The 19,964-nt window shown below is 37.6% G+C and overlaps 1 protein-coding gene across 1 annotated transcript in view; it reads right to left on the reverse strand.

Annotated features, from left to right (window-relative positions):
- Positions 1-819: 819 nt before the first annotated feature.
- UPK1B (uroplakin 1B) overlaps positions 820-19,964 on the reverse strand; it is a 28,076-nt gene continuing 8,931 nt past the window's right edge. The window contains exons 2-8 of the mRNA XM_060770794.2: positions 16,498-16,585; positions 14,713-14,913; positions 12,117-12,191; positions 11,462-11,584; positions 9,844-10,023; positions 7,389-7,472; positions 820-3,079 (exon numbers count right to left, since the gene is read on the reverse strand). Coding sequence (XP_060626777.2) covers positions 3,029-3,079; positions 7,389-7,472; positions 9,844-10,023; positions 11,462-11,584; positions 12,117-12,191; positions 14,713-14,913; positions 16,498-16,566 — 783 coding nt within the window. The 5' untranslated portion in view covers positions 16,567-16,585 and the 3' untranslated portion in view covers positions 820-3,028. The remainder of the gene's footprint in view (positions 3,080-7,388; positions 7,473-9,843; positions 10,024-11,461; positions 11,585-12,116; positions 12,192-14,712; positions 14,914-16,497; positions 16,586-19,964) is intronic.

Raw genomic sequence — 19,964 nt, forward strand, 5'->3', positions numbered from 1 at the left:
AGGGCATCACATCAGAATCATAGTAAACAAGATTGGTCTTCAAAACCTTCACAATGTAGAGTCTTCTGTATTTCTTTTAATCTTCTTCTACAATGATTAGGCTAACTTCAATCCTGTTTGGAATTTATTATGCTGAAGCACCGTAGTGACTGTCCCAGTACAATCCTTCCTGCAATGGAAGCAGCCGCTATGGTCAATGGGGGTCTGTTTTCCTGTTGCCTGGGGACTAGCTGGCTTCCACCCCATCCCATGAGCAATCTCCATTGCAACAAGCAGAAACTGGGGTTCTATCATCATTTCCCCACACACCAGAAATATTTCACATTGGTTGGGAAATTGAGAGATTAAAATGTTTGCTGTTTAAAAGTGCAAAAATGATATGTATGACCTTCTGACTTATGGTGACCCCATGAATTCCATTGGGCTTTCTTTTGCAAGGAATACTCGCTGTTTCCTTCCTAGTAGGTCAACAAAAACATTTGCAACATTTTCAGTGTACTTTGTGTTCAGGCTAACAATCCTACCAAAGTAATTAAGGTGATGGATGGGTTTTGAATAAGGGCTGGTCAGTTTCTATTTTTAATTCCAAAATTTCCAGAGAATGACATTACAGTTGGGAAGTAACAACATAACTAGGTACTGTAGAATAACCACCACATACTTTGATGTTTAGTCAAAGAACACAGTTTGTTTAACCTGCCATAAAAATGCAATGCTTTTTTAGTTGTCAAGAGTATGAAACAGCTTGAGGGTTAATATTGTGAAGGTGTGGTTGTGATGCAAAAGTTCATATACTTATTGAAAATTATCAAGAAGATGTATGTGAAGGAAGGGGTTTTATTAAAAATTAACACATTTGACACATTTTCCAGTAGTAGTACAATTAAAACTCGATAAATGCCAGGTAGTTTGGGTGTTGGACTAGGAGCCTGGAGATCAAAGTTCAAAATCTTATTTAGCCAGGAAAACCCACAGAATGACTGTGGACAACTCATATACTCTCAGCCCAGAGAAAAGTAATAGCAAAATCCCCTCTGAACAAATTTTATCTTAGGATCTACTATAAGTCAGAAGCTACTTGAAGACGCAATAACAACAGCAGCAACAACAACATACCTCTTTAGATATTTGCACTAGCTGAGCCTGCCTCAGAGATTTGATATTGTATTTACAAATAAGATGTAACGGAAACTATTGGTCAAATGACAAATAAATGGGCAAAATAGATGTATAAAAAGCAATAAAAAGACATACAAAGGATTCAGGTATGGAACTAGAAACTCCACTGTGGTAGAACTGTATTTTCACAATAACAAAAAAGATGAAACAGATTTTATTTGACATCAGCTAGCTAAATTGTCTTTAAAGTCTTGCCATTCCAAAACATGCATTTATAGTGAGTCCTTGGTTTGTGCTGGAGTTTGTTTTTGGTTCTTCTATGGATACCAAATCAAAGGATGCTCACGTCCCATTATATAAAGTGATATAGGAAAATGGTCTCCCTTACATAAAATGGCAAAGTCAAGGCTTGCTTTTGGGAATTAAAAAAAAAAACATTTTCAAGGCTCAGATGACTGAATGCATTGATACAGAATCTGTGGACCCAGAGAGTTAACTATATTCTAGTTCTTCAGATTTAGACAGCTAGGAGCTTGGGTATGTAACAATATATAAACAGCATGACTTGGCAGGGCCAGCCCTACCATTAGGCAAAAATGAAACTAGAGACTGGTTGTTCCTCATGAACTATGTGTTCCTGGTAATGAAGGAAAAAGCTGTACATGCCATATAACCCAATTTATGCTACCTTAGGTGTAATGGATCATGCCTTTCCATGAGAGTGTGGAGGAAAGCTTTAATGGCCCATACAATCAGTTTCCATACAGTGACAAGGATAGGGGTGCCATTTTGTCATTTGCCTCAGGACAGCCCGTATGATGACGATAATATTTAAGAGAAAGTTTCATTTGCCCTAAGTTTGTGTGTGTGCTTAACAAACTCCACTTTATGTAGAACAACAAAATATACAGGAAATCTGAAACAGAGCAAGTAGTATGTTCTGGAAGTGTCCATTAACTAGAGGAAAGAGGCTTTCATCTCATAACATTATGTACAATGAAGAAAATCTCACGAAAAGAGGCACATGCTTTGATAAAGTACAAAAGATCAAACTATGGAGCTTCAAATTTCCTTTTTATAGGCTGTTGGCCTATTTCACATTCTTCTAATAAAATGTATCAAGAACATATATGTCAAAAAGTGAAGATAATGTTGAAAATAAGTTCTTTTAATAGATTTGCAAATACAATTCTCCTAAGTTCTGTTGCTTAAAAAAACAAAAGAAAAACCTCCAAAACCAATGGTTCATAAGAATTACATGGACCGGTTTGGCAAAGTACTATAGGATATATGCCATTTTGCTTAGATATCGGTGATCAACAAAAAAGAGGTAGCCCTTAATAGTGTCACAAATGTAGTTCAATGATCAGTGCAACAAACCAACTAACAATCTTTGGAGTCAAATTTTTTAGGGTCATGTAAATAAAATTGTTTCTTCTCTTGCACATGTCGACTGATGATAGGTTCCTTTTAGAAACAGTTCATACGTTGCAGTGGAAATAAAGGGCAACACACAGTCACAGAGAAAAGGGAAATGACTTCAGTAATACTTGATGGAGCATTTCATCTTGAAACATACTTGCTCCAGACAATTGGCTTCAAATTGGTTGATGTATTTGGAGTCAGGTCTTCCTGCATTGCTACCTCTAGGCATTGCATACTCAACCAATGGTGTTTAACACAGAGACAATTATTTCTGCACACAGAGTAGATGGTTCATTTTCCAGCTTGTGGGTATCAAAGCCTCTTTGAAATGCAGAATGAGAAGGGAACTACTTTGCAAAAGGGAAGGAAGCGTTCAAGAGAGATCTTCAGAACATCCAGAGTGGAAAATGCATCACACAGCCATCATGTTACCAAAAGCAAATAAATCTTTCATGGACAACAAATAGACCAGACACTGCTTATATTAATATTCAATTCGGCTCCAGTAGAACATCGTACAAAGAAGGACCCAGGTCTGAAAGGAAAGGAAAATGATTTAGAAAGAGCCACACATTTTGCCATGGCCACATTTTATTTATGCCTCTTCTGTAAACTTTTCCCTTAAAACTTTGGCAACTGGAAAAGCCAGCTGGCATGCAAACAGTGTATTAACTAGAATGGACTAAACTCTGGGCTGTAGATAATATACTGTATATATATATTCATGTATAACAAAAACCTTCAGCCCCAAAATCCTGTGTTAAATTATCCACCAGTCAATATAAGCAGCATTGTCCCTTAACTCTAACTGTAAAAAAGAACTATCTCCTTCTCTGAATAGTGGTGAAAGCTGAGAGTCCAAGATGGACTGGAAGAATCTAAATGAAGCACCAACCCCCTCTACTTTCTCCATCTTGGCACTACTTCTGGGCTTTTTCAAAGTCTGGATGAGAAAGTCACACTAGAAATGGTCTGGCATGGCTGGCCTCCTGAAGCAGGGCCATGAGTCATATCAAAATCCCTAATTTTGCCTCAAAATCTGCTGTCAACTCATACATGAGACTGACTTACACATGAGAATATACAGTGGTAAGCTCAGAGTTGTAATTCTTACAGGATGGAGAAATTCAAATGAAAATGATAGAAATATCATTCAACCATGATTATTTTATGGGCAGAATTGACCTCTGATGTCTCATGTAGCTTATGTTTGATAAGTTAGGTAGGTTGGATGGAGGTGAATTACAACTGTAGGAATAGTGTCCAAATCATGACTAATAGTTTTTGAATTTGAAACAGTTAACTAACTGTAAAATGAGACAGTTAACTAACCATAATATTTATATTAATGAATGCTACACAGTTTTGATTTTGACACTATTTGACCAACTGTCAGGGCTATTTTTTTGGTGGGGGAGGGAGGCACAGTGGGGGTGGAGAGTAGATAAATTACTTGGTTAAGTATTTGAGTTATGTTTAAGCTGATAATTGGGGAAATATCCATAAATGATCTAGGACTGTCAATCTTTGCAGGCCTTTCTTCTAAAACCAAGGTAGATTATATAGTTCTGTTATGCTAACATTAAACCAGCATTCTTTATTTTTTGTTTCTTCCAAGGTACAAAAGTATTTGTCATGTTCTGGTTATTTCTAGACAGAACAATGCAAGACATTCCCTCTGGTTAGACTGTGCTGCTACAAACATCTTCCGGAAGATCATGCAGATCTGGCCATCCTGAACACATATCAGAAAAGTTACTTTTTAAAGATGGTTCTTGGAGCAACTGGAGCAACTTTGTGATTCTTGAGACTGGTGACAGATTCCTGCATTTGGAGTTCTTATGCTATGTATAACTATTTAGGATCTCAGCCATTAAATATTTTGATGATTATTTTTTTCCAATGTTTTTATTATCTAATATCTTTTTAATGTTGTGTGTTACCTGCCTGAATTGCCTTTTTGAAATGGAAGAGCAGGATAACAACAACAAACAAACAACTGTGATGGCTGCAGTTCTGATTACTGTTCAATATAGCTTTCTTCAGTCCAAATCTAACATCTCATTTGCTGTCCACATTTTTATGTTTATGACCATCATTTATGTGACATACCTACCACATTTTTGCCTACATTACTATGATTAGTCAAAAACCAGTTTTCCCACATTTATTGAAATATCTCGCTAGAGGTCCTTCATGTTTACATTGAGACTTGTTATACTGGTCTAGGCACTGCGTAAAAGTGGAATGCTGTTGCAATTGGCCTGGGAGGACACACTGAACAAAGTGGGTATTGAAAACCAGTTATCCTGGACACAAGAGGCTTATCTGACCTTAAACTGGCTCAAACAAAGCTTTAAATCAGAGGACTAATCCCAGAACAGTTGGGGAAATTTTGTAGAATCTTCCCAGGTACCACTCTCAAACAAATAAGCAATATCATTTTCCAGTGTATGTCTAATGTCCAACTACCAATAAAGAGAATAATATCAGTGAAAAACAAGTATATAAGGAATACAGATATGTATCACTGATATACTGCCTTATTACAAAGTATGGTATATAGGTATAAGTCAATATCATGTATAAATCAAGGGCAGATTTTGATGTCAAAATTATGGATTTTGATATGATCCAGGGGTAAACTGAGGGCCATCTCACCACTTCCCCAACTACGCACTCAAAACTGCCAGAGGGAAGAGTAGAGAGGGTTGATGTTCTCCTGTGATTGACTAAGCTTTTGCTTTGTACCACTCCACTCAGAGAAGGAGATGCTCCTTTTTTGAAAATAAAGTATAGTACGCACATTGACCTGTAGATATGTTAACCCAGTTTTTTGATTGATTTTTTATTACAATTTCTAGATATATACAAGAATGTATTGGGTACTATGAGCAAGAAATACATTTTTACAGAAGCAGTTGACACTCATCGTTTAAACTAGAAAAAGGGTGAAAAGTAGGCAGTAACAAGGAAGGAGTGTATATAAAATGCTTTTCTATGTGCTTTTGCTTCAGTTGAGAATGAGGTTGTCTTCCATAAAAATATATATAGTGGGAGAGGGACAGAGCATTATTGTGGTAATATTTATTTTATTTAAAATATTTTATATTGTTCTTTATTAATAAAATTATGGAGCACTGTATAACAATGAAAGTAACTAAATAAAAAGTAGAAAGTAGAAATGACTAACAGCAATTTATGCTATTGAGGGGAGCGCACAGTCATATCATCCTAATCAGTACAACAACAAAGATTTAGCTCCTGGCAATTTAAGCTTCCTCAAGAGGCTCTAAAGGAATTAAGTGTGACTATACAAAGGCTCTGAAGCAAAAAAGGCAAACACAGAAGCTAAAGCTTAGGTAGCAAAAATAATCTGATTTTTATCATTTTCCTACAGAAGCAATGGCTTTTTTGCAGAGATGAATTTAAATATCAAAGAACAATGGTCAGAATCTTGCAGGGTAGTTACATTCTCATTATTGTGTGCTATTCACAATCCTTATGTAGCTCCTAGTTTAAGAGGATGTGCAGAGACTGTGAAAGGGCCCCAATTCCAACTAACTGGGAAGCAGCTGCTGTGATAGATGGGGTTTTGTTGCTCTGTCACAAGGGAAGTAGCTGACTAATGTTTTTATCCTCCATATGTGAGAAATCTTTAGTATGAAAGGAAATTGCAAAAGGGTCCCAGATTCTAGTGGAGGTTATACATGAGAGGGAATGGAAATTTCAATCTGTGGTTTACTGAAGGAGAGGGGAATAATACCTGCTGATCATAGTGGCTGCTTCCCAATTATTCAAATGGGGATTAGAGTTGGGCCAGAAGTTACTGTGTAACTACACAACTATGGTACACATTTGTAACAACCCAATATTTCTGAGTGGAGAAAGGATTGTTTTTGTTTTTTTTCCAAGACAAATCTATATCAATATAAAAAAGGAGAGGAGAGGAGTTTTCCGTACTGTTAAGACTAAAATGTTTATCCTATAATTGCCTACTTCACCTCATTCCCTCCCACCTTGTCTTCTTTTTATACAGATGGAAAAGGTATCTACCTCAATTTATCCATTTACTAGACCCAATGAAACTATTACCAGAAGATAGCATATGTATTTTTGGTTTCTGATCAGTGAAAGAAAGCTTCTAGTGTCAGATTATACTTTAACTAGAATTTTATGTAAACCATATAACCCCCCCCCCCCCCCCAATACACCAGGCACACTACCCTACTCATCCATCTCACCCAGGGTTTTTTAAATTTCATAATTTTATTCCTTGTAACTGGCCCAACATGTCATGTTCATTTTACTATTTATTTTCATTTCTTATCTAATTTGCTGTTTACTTTTACTGATGTTATTATTTACTGTATGTATTTGATTTTGATTTGTTGTAATTGTTGGGCTTGGCCTCATGTTAGCTGCCCCGAGTCCCCTCTGGGGAGATGGTGGCAGGATATAAATAAAGTTTTTATTATTATTATTATTATTATTATTATTATTAAACCAATACTTATTATTAAAATGCATGCTTGTTTAAATTGTGCATCCACTTACATTAATCAGTGAAAAGGATGCAATAAAATATGTACATTAAAAAGGGAGCTTCATAACCCCCATTAATTTCCTTTCAAGATGGGAATGAGTAATCTTGTAAATCTTGTAAATCAACAGGGAACTTCTGAGAAAAAAAACAAGATTGACACATTTTTATGTCAAAACCCATCCATTGTTTCAGTTGGTAATAAATAACAAGTCTGAATGGGAACAACTTGTATGCCTTCACAGTTAAGAGAAAGCTGCACATATGACATATAATAAATTAAAAACTGTTAGAAACTTACAGCCCAGCAAAGAACGGCAAATCCATACCAGGCAACACCCCAAGCATGTCTGTTCATTGGACCAGAAATGGTATCATAGCAGCCCTGAGAGAAGAACAAATTGGAGTGTCAATTCAGGCAACCAAAAAATATACTGTATTTAAAGAAATTTCAAACCTGCATTAAAGATTGTGGTGCTTGTCCACTTAGAGATCTAGATTGAGTGGGAACAATGTGAACAGGAGCATAGATAAAAAAAACTGAACAATTGAAAATGCTTTCAGAATGCACCCTGTCACGACAACAGAATGTACTGTCTCCACTCAATATTACTCTGAGGTTTCTCAGACTCTGAACACACTGGTGTAATCATCAAGGTTAAAGAAAGGACGCCACTGCATATGTTAGGTAAAGCCTGCTTACAATATGTTCTTTGAGCAAGAGAGAAATCGCATCACTGAGACATAATCCACAATGTTAAACTCCAAAATGTCAGGTTCTACTTCTTAAATATACAGTAAAAGGCCATGTGGGTTGTAGCACTGGATAAGTTTTATCCAGGGGCTACAATCACATGGCCAAGAGAAGTGGCTATCGTGTTTTCTCTCGTGATATTCTATTCCTTCCCCCATGATTTCCTTTTGCCATCTCCTCCCATACTCAGTACCCTCAGTATATGACCCTCATTGTTTTAAGTTCTCTTCTGTCCCCATGATATAAATGCAAATTGTGTGATTCCCCAAGCCTGCTGTGATCATATCTCATTCAACAAGAGTCTTCAGACACCTTAATAACCTGGCAAATTAATTTTAGTATCACCAAGTCCAGTCAGGTGAACTGAAACTTAAGTCTGAAAACAAGGATGTCAAAATCAATTTGATGGTCTTCAAGGTGCTTCAAGGGGGTTTGGTTTTATATTATTATTGTAATCTAGTTGCCTCACATTTAAAAACAGCTTCATGAAGCTATATGCTTTCAATACTTTCTCAGGTCATAATCATAACAAGCAAAGAAGGTACATGTCAATCTTTTAATTTTTTAGTAGTCTTGGGGAAAAATCTACTGAGCGACAGGAGTAGGAGAAGATGACTTGTAGGAAACCAAATTTTTATAAATTTCATCCTTATCAACAAATATAAATAATATTTCAGTCTACACCCCATGCAAGAAAATCCCTCAAAATAACAGTTTTTGAGAATTTTTCACAGTTCGGAATTTAATCTGCAGAAAAATACATGTAGGGGTTGCGTGGATTTAGAAAGGGCAATTTCTGGGTTGAAAAAAGCCCTGAACTGTGAAGATTTTGATTGGCTCAGGATTCTCCTAATCAGAGTTTCACAACTTTCAGATACCCAGTTTTCATCCATTATTCAAATATGTTGGAATATTTTTTTCATTCCTAGAGACAAGCAACTTGATTTAAGAATTAACCTTTTGCAATTCTGTTCCATTTAAGAATATAAGAGTAGCACCCATGCTGGGTCAGACCAAATATCTATCTGTCTTGTGTTGTCTTTCCACACTAGTAAATTAGATGTTCCAGGAAGCCCACTAGCACAACATGAATGCAATAGCATACTCATGCTTGTGTTCTCCGGCAACTGGTAACAGAGGAATTCTGCCACTGATACTGGAGGTAATATATACATGTGGAATAGTCATAGATAGCTGTATTGTCCATGAATTGGGCTTTTTTTTTGTCGTGTCAGGAGAATCCTGTTGTGAGAGAATTGGCCGTCTGCAAGGACATTGCCCAGGGGACGCCCAGATGATTTTGATGTTTTATCATCCTTGTGGGAGGCTTCTCTCATGTCCCCGCATGAGGAGCTGGAGCTGATAGAGGGAGCTCATCTGCCTCTCCCCGTATTCGAACCTGCGACCTGTCGGTCTTCAGTCATGCCGGCACAGGGCTTTAACCCACTGCGCCATCGGGGGCTCCTACATGAATTGGGCTATACCCTTCTTAAAACACCCACTTTGGTGGCCACTAGTATAAATCGCATAGTTTTAAGTATGTGTTGTGAGAATCTTCTGCCACCAAGTTTCACCGGAAGACTGTGGCTCAAAGTGTTATGGGATAGGAAGAAAATCTACATTATATAATTTTTACATTGTCAAATTTATGATGTTCTCCCATCTACTTATCTTCCATCCCTAAATTAAACAACTCTACATACTGTAAACGTTTTTCACAGGTGCATTACTCCAACCCTTCGAGCATTTTGTTTGTTGATCATCAACCTTTTCGCAGCTCTACAATATCTTTTTTGAAGTGTAGATACTAAAGTCAAAGATGGTTGAACCAGCGATGTCCATTGTGTCTTTATGAGTTTGACAGTTTTAGGACTGATTTATTTCCTAATACTCTGAATGTAGTTGTTGGTTGCTCTCTCAGTTAGTCATAGTCAAATCAAGGAATAATCAAAATGTCAGCATTTCAATTACTGAAAAATCAGGATCAAGATGAAGTACTTACTGTTTCATGGTAATACCCAGTCACTCCCAATTTGCAGCCATCTAAGTTGGTTGGCTTTCCTAGGACATCTATAACACAGCACTGCCGTGGCCAGGGAAAGTCTGCATCATTGCTCACTGTCCTGAAAACAGAGGTATAGTTCTGCCAGTCTCTTGGGCCAGTCACACCACAGCATTTATCCTGGGTTGATAGGAAAGTTGTTTGTTAGGGGTATAGGAATTAAATGCATTATTTTGTCATATAAACTACAGTAGAGAGGAATTAACTGAGAAGGAACGAAATGAAGTGCAGCCTGTGATCGGCTCACATCTAGTAAACTGGCATCTCTTATTCTCCACAGGGGGCAATGCCATCAGAATATAGCAGTACTACACTGAATGGCAAAACCGTATCAATAGTCTTTTAGATGAAGGATTCCTTGGGTAGGTGATTTTACAGGATGTTACTATTAGACTCATATCACTGGAAACAAATGAACAAAAATAACTTTGATTCAATTCAAACAAATTTTCCAATTCATGGATAATATTCAAAAGTAACCCCATAATTCCACATTATGAAATTTGTAAGTCAATAATGTTGAATGGATGACATAAATTATCCAAAGGACTTAGGCCAAATCTTTGTAACCTCCTACATGTTAGAAATCCAAACAAAATGTAATCCTATGAATGGTCATGAATTAAGCATCTAGGGGTTCAGCTTCAGTTTAGGTTAGCTATGACTTGCTCTAAACAACATTCCAATCATTTCATTCAGCAGTATCAATGTTGTTTTATATCTAAACAGAATCTTAGTGTGTATTGTGTAATATAGGTGAAGGGAAGATAATAAAGAGAAGAGATATAAAATTTCAGTTAGGCTTTTTTGCAGCTAGGCAATATCGAAAAAATGTAATTATAAAAAATACTGTAAGTAAATGAACAAAGAACAGCAAGAAACATATGCAGGACTAGGAAATATTACTCTTTTGACCACTGGCTAAACTTCTAGAGTGAAGTTATAGCCTCCAAAAGTAATTTTCTGAAGATCAGTATAAAATATGGATAAACACAACACTGAAGTGCTATTCTTGTGTTACATATACTGTTAAGGTTTACTGACAACTAGGGTTCTGCTTTACCCTAATATAATGTACATCAAGTAGAGATTCCCCAGAACATCTGTGTGAATATCCACAGGAAGGACCATGTAGGATCATTCCAAGACATTTTGCTGCCTGAGGCAAAGTATACATGCCTATAGCCTCCATTCATATCAGAGTTCCAAAAATACTCATTCTACAGATGCATGCATAGATGCCAAGGGAAGGGACATTTGGCTTGCATTATATTGAGGGAGGAACAGCTTGACATGCTGGACTCACATAGTCTTTCCATCAAGAATTACAATACTGAGCAAGACTTCAGAAATTTGTCAAAAGCCTTAGAAGAATTAAGATGTTACAAAATTTTCATTCTTAACATTCTAGAAAACATAGCTGTGTATATTCAGTAGGAACTTTTTCATTTAAAAGACAGAAAAAACAAAATCATTAAAAGTCCTGAAATATTTTGGAAAGCATTCTGAATGCTTCAAAGGGCTACATGCCTCCAGGCAATCTACAAGTTAGCCATACCAGCACCATAAGACGGTTCCATGTCCTGGTGATACCATCACTCTTCCATCTGTCATCATTGTTGACTGGATTTGGATTCTGATATTTCTCCAACATTTGCTTCATGAAGAGGTTGGATGTGAGCTGCACAGCAATAAGTGAGGAGAGGAAATATTAGAGTTAAACGGACTCCATGCCTTCAAAAACATAACGGCTTTTGAGAGACAGGGGTTTTGAGCAGTAATGAGGGCTGGGATAAAAAGACCCCAACCATCCAACGTTTGAGGTTGTGGTTGTGTAGGTGTGTTTGGGCTGGGTTTTGTGGCAATTTCTTATGGGGGAGGGGCTTTGGGACTTCAAAATAGGGTCCCCGGGGCCATATTTAGCTTGTGGATCATACTTTTTCCCAGCACTGCTTCTCTGGGTACTCAAATGTGGATAGGGAGATTTCATTTTCTTTGACCTAAAAAAGATTACCTTGCAGTAATTAAAATATAATATTTAATTTAAATCCTTACATCCCACAAACACCCCTTTCACTATAATCTGTATTTCTGTTTACAGTTTTAAACTTTTAGCAGAATTGTGTCCCAATTCTGTATCTTGTGAACCTCAAGCCTGGAGCTGAAAACATTTGAGAGAACAGAGGAGCGCAGGCAAACGTTGTAGTACTTACAAAGTCTCGATGCACTACAGCTGTGATGCTAGAGGCAACTTCAAAGGCAAAGACAACCATCATCAGGAGGATATACTGAAAACAAAACAAAATACACACCACCTGTCACACAGAAGAATGTTGAGCATACTTACATTTCAGGTTTTGATCTATAAGGGAAAGAAATAATTCTTCCAAGAAAGGTTTTACTTTTGCTTTCTCTATCAGTCCAAAGAGAAAAATGTGATAGGTGTGACAACATACAGCCTACATATGGTCCTCTCAGTTTTGTTCTTTCAGCCTCCGAAGTTCCCCACAACCCATCCTTAAATTGAGGCAAGAGGGTTCAAATGTATATATTGCCCCCAAATGGCTCATAGCATCTATGAGTCATTTCACAACATTTTATAAAATGTTTTGGTCCTTACCCAGACTTTTTTTTTGGCAGGGGGGAGGTCCTAAAAAGCAAGGAAGTGGACCATCACATATTTAATGAAATAACCTCATAAATGCCCCCTCTTTCACACCATAGGGACACTATGGATCATTTGGTAACAAAACAATTTTGGACTATCTAAACCTGGAGGAACATGTAAGGCATGGAGATAAAGTTATGTTGGGTTGTATGTGTGGCTATTTCTCCAATGGTCAGTAGCAGCCCTGTAGCTCCTGGAAGTCATCTACAACCAAATTAGTTTCAGAAGCAGGAGTGAAGACTTTTTCATCTATATAGACAAAGAGACTAGCAATGTATAATTCAATTGTTCTCCTTACTCTGTACCATCGCAAATAAGATTCCGCACTCTCATCTCGAAAATGTTGACATTCCTTAATATAGTAAGCTGCCAGAAAGTGTCTCAGGGCTGTTTACACTTGTGTCAACAGGACACCTTTAGCTGGGCAGTCCACATCTCAAATTATTCAACTATGAATAGCCTTGCTTTGTCTGGCTCTCAGATGCTTTCAGGGGGATTTCCAAGTATTTCCCTTTTGGATGGATGGTTTCTGGGTGGTGTTAGTATTTTGTTTACTGGAGGCCTTCCCAGTATTGCTTTCTGGTAGTTTCCATGCTCTGATATGAAATTTTAACCATTTCAGGATGACTTGCCTACTCTATAACAGAAGCAAGGGATTCTTTCTTTGCATTTTACAGAGATACTAAATATATGGTCACTTTTCTTGGAACGACTTGAGATTTGATCTAATAGAAATTAGCACCCCAAATCCTCTTAATCGACTGTCGTTTTCCTTATCTCCTCTTTTACTTTGTAAAGGTCTAGTGAATGTACATTTACTGGTTGCATAGACACCTTAACTATAATTATGTCTTACTTGTGGGATCATTGGAAAGCGTGGGAGGATACCAGTGTCAATAAGGTGGGGGTTGAGTTGAGAATGAACCTATTTCTATACATTTAAAAGCAATAAAACTTCAAATCAGACAAATCTGTATTGGCAGTCTTTTTTACCATTTTTATGCCACCAATGGCATGAAAATTCAATAAGTCTATAGTGTCAATAGCTCAGTCAGACATGGAGGTTATCCCGTTAGGCTGGAGAAGTACTAATCAGCAGTTATGCAAGGTAATACTTTGATAAACCTTCTTCCACGTATCAGGTTCCTTTCAAGCTCTGGGAGAGACATCCTATTACATGAGGATCCTTTATAAATGAAACTAGAGAAAAATATCTGACTACAAATAACACACTCTCTCCATTTCTCATAGCAGAATTTGGTAAAAGTTTATTCCATATTGCGGAAACTATTCCTAACTCAGGAGCGGGTGTGTTACAATCAAATTAAACATTTTAAAAGGAGTTTCTAATGAACATCCATTTATTACATAATAATAGTGACTTATCTCATAAAGAGCAGCTGAACACACAACAGTTTTATCCAGTAAAATAAAAAAAAATCTTCCCGGACACATTCACTTCATTGACAAAACTGAGTTTTGTGAGATGTTGGTGACAAGATACAGGACATTACCTGCTTCAGCTAAAATGAATTTTCTCTTTTTTGCCAGAATGATTGACAGCAAACTATGCATATATATCTCTAACTTGGGGAAAAATTAGTTTCTAGTTCTTCTGTGCTGGAACTGTGACAACGTGGAAGCTGGAGCAGTGAGTTTAATTTGTTGAGAAAGTGCTAATACCTATGATTATTCTAGTTTCTGCTATTCTACAGACATATTACTTTGACAGCCTAGGTATTGCTTTCTCCCACATAATCATCACTGTCAGGAAGTGCCTGACACTAAAAGCTGCTTAACAGTAGATTAACATGTTGGACTATCTTTTATTGGAGGTTTTGAAACAGAGGTTAGATGGCCATCTGCTCAGGATTCCTTAACTATACTTGTGAATCTATAATTCTATGATTCTGTAACTCCTTCTTGGGGAAAAGGTCAAGCATGCAGGAACTCCAAGTTGGCTGGTATCATACATCAGTGACTGTTAGCCTTTGGTCCTTCAAAATGTTGGTCTTCGGTTATCACGGTTTCTGAACTTTGGCTATACTAGCTGAACTTCAAAACATTTAGAGAACAAAAGGTTGAAAAGCACTGTCCTTAGATTATTGAGAAGACACAATATTATTTTCTATCCAACTTACCACCAGTAACATTGTTCTATTTGACTTCAAGACACCAACAATGCCCAGGACAGCAAGACAGAAGAAACAGAAACCAGTGAAGATCCCAATCCAGGCAGCTCCAAAGATGTCATCATTGTCAGTAGCTTCCAGTAATGGGTACACTGAGTGTTGATCTGAGACGAAGTATATGCACTCCGCCATCAGTGCAAGGCCACAACACTGAGAACCAAAGACACAAATGAGAGTCATCCTAAGACAGCATTTTTGGTGGGTTTTTTTTGGTTAGGGAGGGAACTATTGTCCCCTAAATCCTCAAATACATTGTTCAAAACTTTCACTTAATCCTTTTGTTATTTCAGATCAAATATTGCTTGCACAAACTTGTGAGTAGGGATGTAAATCTTCATTTTTTTCAGTTCACATACAAAAAAAGAACTGATATTTATGCTTTGAGCCTTGATTGGATTAAATTCTTTTGTTCAAATATATGTGTGCTAATGAGTATTCTTCTCATTCCTTCTTGTGAGCAGAAGAACAAAAGATTACTGGTGGGGTCTACCTTTATCTTTACATATTACACTGAGTTATCTCTGAATTTTGTTGAATAAATATTTCTGCTTCCCTTAAACAAGCAGAATATTAACTTCTTAGACTTGGGCTAAATGTCACAGGACCACTTTTATCCCAGCTATTCCTGCTCCACTCCACTTACACTTTTCCTTAAGTGCTGATGTCAGGTGTACATTATCTTTCATCTCTGGGCAAACCATTTGATAAACAGAGATATGTTCCATTAGGTGGTAAAAATTATTATCCTCACCTTTACATGGTAATCTAGGGTGCTTTCATTTGTAATTGGATAAATATGGAAGTCCGATTGCTGAAGCATGTATTTCTAAGTAAACTTTATGTCCAAAAAAAAGGATATTCTTAGGGAATTTGCATTCCCCTTATTGTCCCATTTGAGGTTCTGTTACTTAAGGGAATGTGGAGTACATTTTAGTACATTGTTGTACTAAATTGGAGGGAGTTTCAACATTTTATACCACCCTTTGCCTCCAGAAGTGGAAACTATATTTGTACATTTTAAAATGCTTTTTTTAAAGTATGCAAATCAAGTTTCCTGTAACAAATAACAAATCACTTGCATTTTGTGTAAATGTTTGCTTGAGTTAATATGCATAAAACTTGTACAGGAGAGGCCAAAACAATGAAAAATGGCACCACATCCTCATTTTCTTGGCTAGAAAATGCCTTTTTCAAAGCCTGGTAATCCCTCTTGTTGTCAAGTACCAGAAAATTGACTAAGTTTTTACATCCCTAATTTGCAAGTTCTAGAAATCTAGAGATATGCATATAGACACCAAACCTTTGAATAAGTGCCTTCCACTTTTGTAGAGATTAAAGATGCAGGTCAAATTGGAAAAAAAAACACAAATAAAAAATCTCTTATTTTACCTTCCAGTTAGCCCTCCAGGTGTTTTAGACTTCAGCTCCCAGAATTCCTGACAAGCTGGCTAGGGCTTCTGGGAGTTGAAGTTCCAAACATCTGGAGGGCCACTGGCTGTGCAGGCCTGACCTAGAAGTTCCTAGAAAGATGTTCTCTCTAAAATATCTAAGTCCTCCGGAATGACTACATGGTCAACTTTCTCTGGTTGTGCTGAAGACCTAAAGATTTCTACAGAGAACTTAATATTCAAATCTGTGAATAATCTATTAAACCTACAAGCATGGGAGGCTGATTATATCCATATCCATTACTGATATAGGTGCTCTGAGATTACATTGTTGAAATTCACTTACCCCCAAAATAACATTCCCCATGATCAGTAGGGCTTGGAAGCATCTCACCCCAGTATCACCTTTTGCCATTTTAAACTTGTCTTGCAATCTAGAAGAGAGTGACAAATTTATCAGCATTGTAAATCAGCACCTTTCCTATCTTTACAAGCCACGCCGAAACTTCTTCAATAGAGTAGATCTGGTACCAGATAGAATCATCATAAATTTGCATCAGAATAACTTATCCATGTAACATTTTATTGGGCATTCCTGTAACCAGCATTGCATGTTCTGCTTATTCCTGTCTTTGGAAGATAGAAATGATATATCACATCAGGTAAATTTATGGGATCTATTTAAAAGTACACCCAGAAATAATATGAAACCTAGCAGAATAACAAAATAAACAGGAAATGCCCTTTATATTGGACCAAATGTTACCTAGAACAGTGCATTCCAAGTCATGGTCCATGGAACCATCACAGTCTATAAACCGCTGCATGCTGGTTTGTGGAAGGAGAAGAATGTATCAGTTGTAGCTAATGAACTCAAATATAAAATGGTGTAAGTCCTTGGCACAATGGGAGGGGAAAAACAGGTTCATCATATGAGATAGCTTAAGAAGCACTGATCTAGAAAACCGGGTTTATTTCCAGGTAAATAATGAGTATACACAGGCTTAAATATATCAGATCTCTATATAAATCAAGCCAAGGAGTAGAAAGTTCCATGAACATCAAGGTCATTCTGTATGAGCCAGACAGCCTACCACAGATGGAAGAGAGTAAATGGATAGACATACGCTCAATTGCATGCTGTAATCATGAAGGTGCTCTTTTAATTAGGGTAGGCAACTGCTAAGTAATTGGGAGATTTGACCAACCAGTTTTATATGCCTCCAGATCTCTCTTTTTGAAGGTGGGAATTGGATATTTGAATTCCCACCATGAAATTAAAAGACCAGACACAGGAAAATGGATCTAAAGCAGGCATGGGCAACTTTGGCCCTCCAGGTGTTTTGGACATCAACTCCCACAATTGCTAACAGCCTACTGGTTGTTGAATTCCAAAACACCCGGAGGGCCAAAGTTTGCTCATGTCATTTATTTATGTATTTCACTTCTGGAAAAGCCTGTGAACAAAAAAAAAAAAACATTACAGGGAATTCACCTTTAGTGACCTAGTGAGCTAGTCACCTAGTGAGAACTGTACTCTGGCTAGGTGTCAAACCCTCTAACCACGTCCTAGGACATGCAAACACCAGAGATTTCAAAGGCCACCCAAAATCCTTTAGCTGAACCTCTTGGCCAATCATCATTAGGATGCTATTTTGAGGGCACTCCCTCTCAAACCCCATAGTTTTTAAGAGTAAGAACCTTTATTCCAGTCCCATGGGTAACCCCCTTTGACAGCTCTCCCCATCCCCAAAACTCATGGAAACTATGGCAGGGAAGCCTACTTAAGTGGTTCCACCCCAAGCCAATTACCACACCCAGCCAAAACACTTCAGGAGAAAACATTTCTACTTGGTTTGTATGCGACCAGTTTCCCCTCACACTGTCCTTAGGGTGGAGGGTGGATCACAAAGGATAGAAGACAGGCGGGGCATGGCAGGGCGTGGCGGGGGGCATCTTCCCTTAAATAGGCTGACAGTTTGCCCTTTGTCATGTGACTGGGGCTGGTGAAGCCACCCAGCTTCCAAACAACTCTGGCCTCCTCCATGGCTATCAGCTTGGGGTGGGGAAGCTACAAACAAAACAGAAGCAATTTGGGGCCCAAAGAAGTGTGTCCTCAAAGTGCTAGTGTTAAATTGTGACTGAGATCACTAGAATTAATATATTTGTCAACTAGTCAATATGCCCAATTGTTAAAACATCTAGTGTTAGTGTTAGGTTTAAAATGGCACTCAGCATTTCCATGTATCTTGCACAGTCAGCAAGTGTGGTGAGACTGGGAGATAATTTCCACTCCTGCCTCCACACTCAACAAGCTGCACTGTTACTTTTCCATCTGAAAATTGAATGAAAATGTAGTGTAAAAGTGTCAGGAAATCATTTCCAGATTTAACTGAATTCTTGGTTGTTGTTTTGCTGCTTTATTATGGAGTGGCAACCATGGGATATAAAAAAGGTATTAATAAACACATGTAGATTAGTTCTGCACCATTTTCCATGATTGTTAAGAGCTTTTAAGCTCCTCCACAATTTTTAAAAAAGTCTGGTGGACAAACTTTACCCACTTTTGATTGATGATAACCTTGGATCAGCCCCTGTCAAATGAAAAATTGAACAGCTCAAAGGTGTTCAAAACTTGAAAATCTGGGACAATGCTCTAAACTTTCTAGATTAAAATTTCCACACAAACATAGACATGAATCATATATAATGAGAAGTTGGTGAACAGACGAATGATTCAGAATTTTTAAACAAACTACACTGTACAGATAGAAGTTGACAGCAATGGGTTGTCCCACCCTGCTCATTACATGAGACCTCATCAGATGGTATGAAGCTACAAAGGCAGAATTACAGCCTAAGCAATTGCCTTTCCCTACTACCATGCTACTATAATTTTGACACAGACCCTATACTTTGGCCTTTTTAAAGAATATAATTCCTAAATCAAACTACCTACATTGCCTTTGATGTCATACCATTGCCACCAAGTCTATAGCTGTGACATATGTGAGTTTTCCCACATATCCTCATGCCCACGTTCAACCTAGAAGGCGCCTTCTACACTGGACTATGGCTTCTGCTGCATGGTTGAAAATGTCACGTCCCATTTCACAGTAGATACCCTGAAGCAAACCTGACTCAACCTTTCTAGTGGGAAACTCACACCCATACCAAAAAATGAGAAATATGCCACAAAATATATGAAAGAACAAGCCCAAGAAGAGAATGTGAACAAACAGTTGCAGCTAGAAGATAGGAAACCAGGAAACTGACATTCTAATTGCATTTTTCAAAATCTTGACACTTTCGACTTCACATTCCAGTCCCAAACATTCTCAAAAGAATGTACATGGACTCCTAGATGCCCACATTGGCAGAGCACATAGATTTAACAAGCTCAGTGTTCTATTTAAATCAAAGGAATCTGTTCTCTGTTTCAGCTGGGACTCACCATACCCTGTCATGGACAGGAACAATCTGGTGTGGGCTCAAGATAGGTCAGCATTAACTAAGGTTGCTACATTGTTCATGAACGGAACCTTTGTTCAATTCAACGGGTGAAACCTTTCCAGTGCAGATAAGAATGTCATAAGCTACCCCATCAATAGTTTTCCATTTTACAACTCTTATCCATTAAATAAAGATGTAGTTCATTTGTTATTGGGCCAACTCCAATCAACCCTATATAACAGAACGAAGAGTAAGGAATGGTTTCTCGTACTATATGATCCTGCCTACTAAAAAGTGTGAAACATTATGTGGCAAAGGACATTAGTGAGTCCACAGATTGGCATGAATTCAGAACATGGC

This window comes from Anolis sagrei, chromosome 3 (genome assembly GCF_037176765.1).
Source record: "Anolis sagrei isolate rAnoSag1 chromosome 3, rAnoSag1.mat, whole genome shotgun sequence".
Taxonomy (NCBI): domain Eukaryota; kingdom Metazoa; phylum Chordata; class Lepidosauria; order Squamata; family Dactyloidae; genus Anolis; species Anolis sagrei.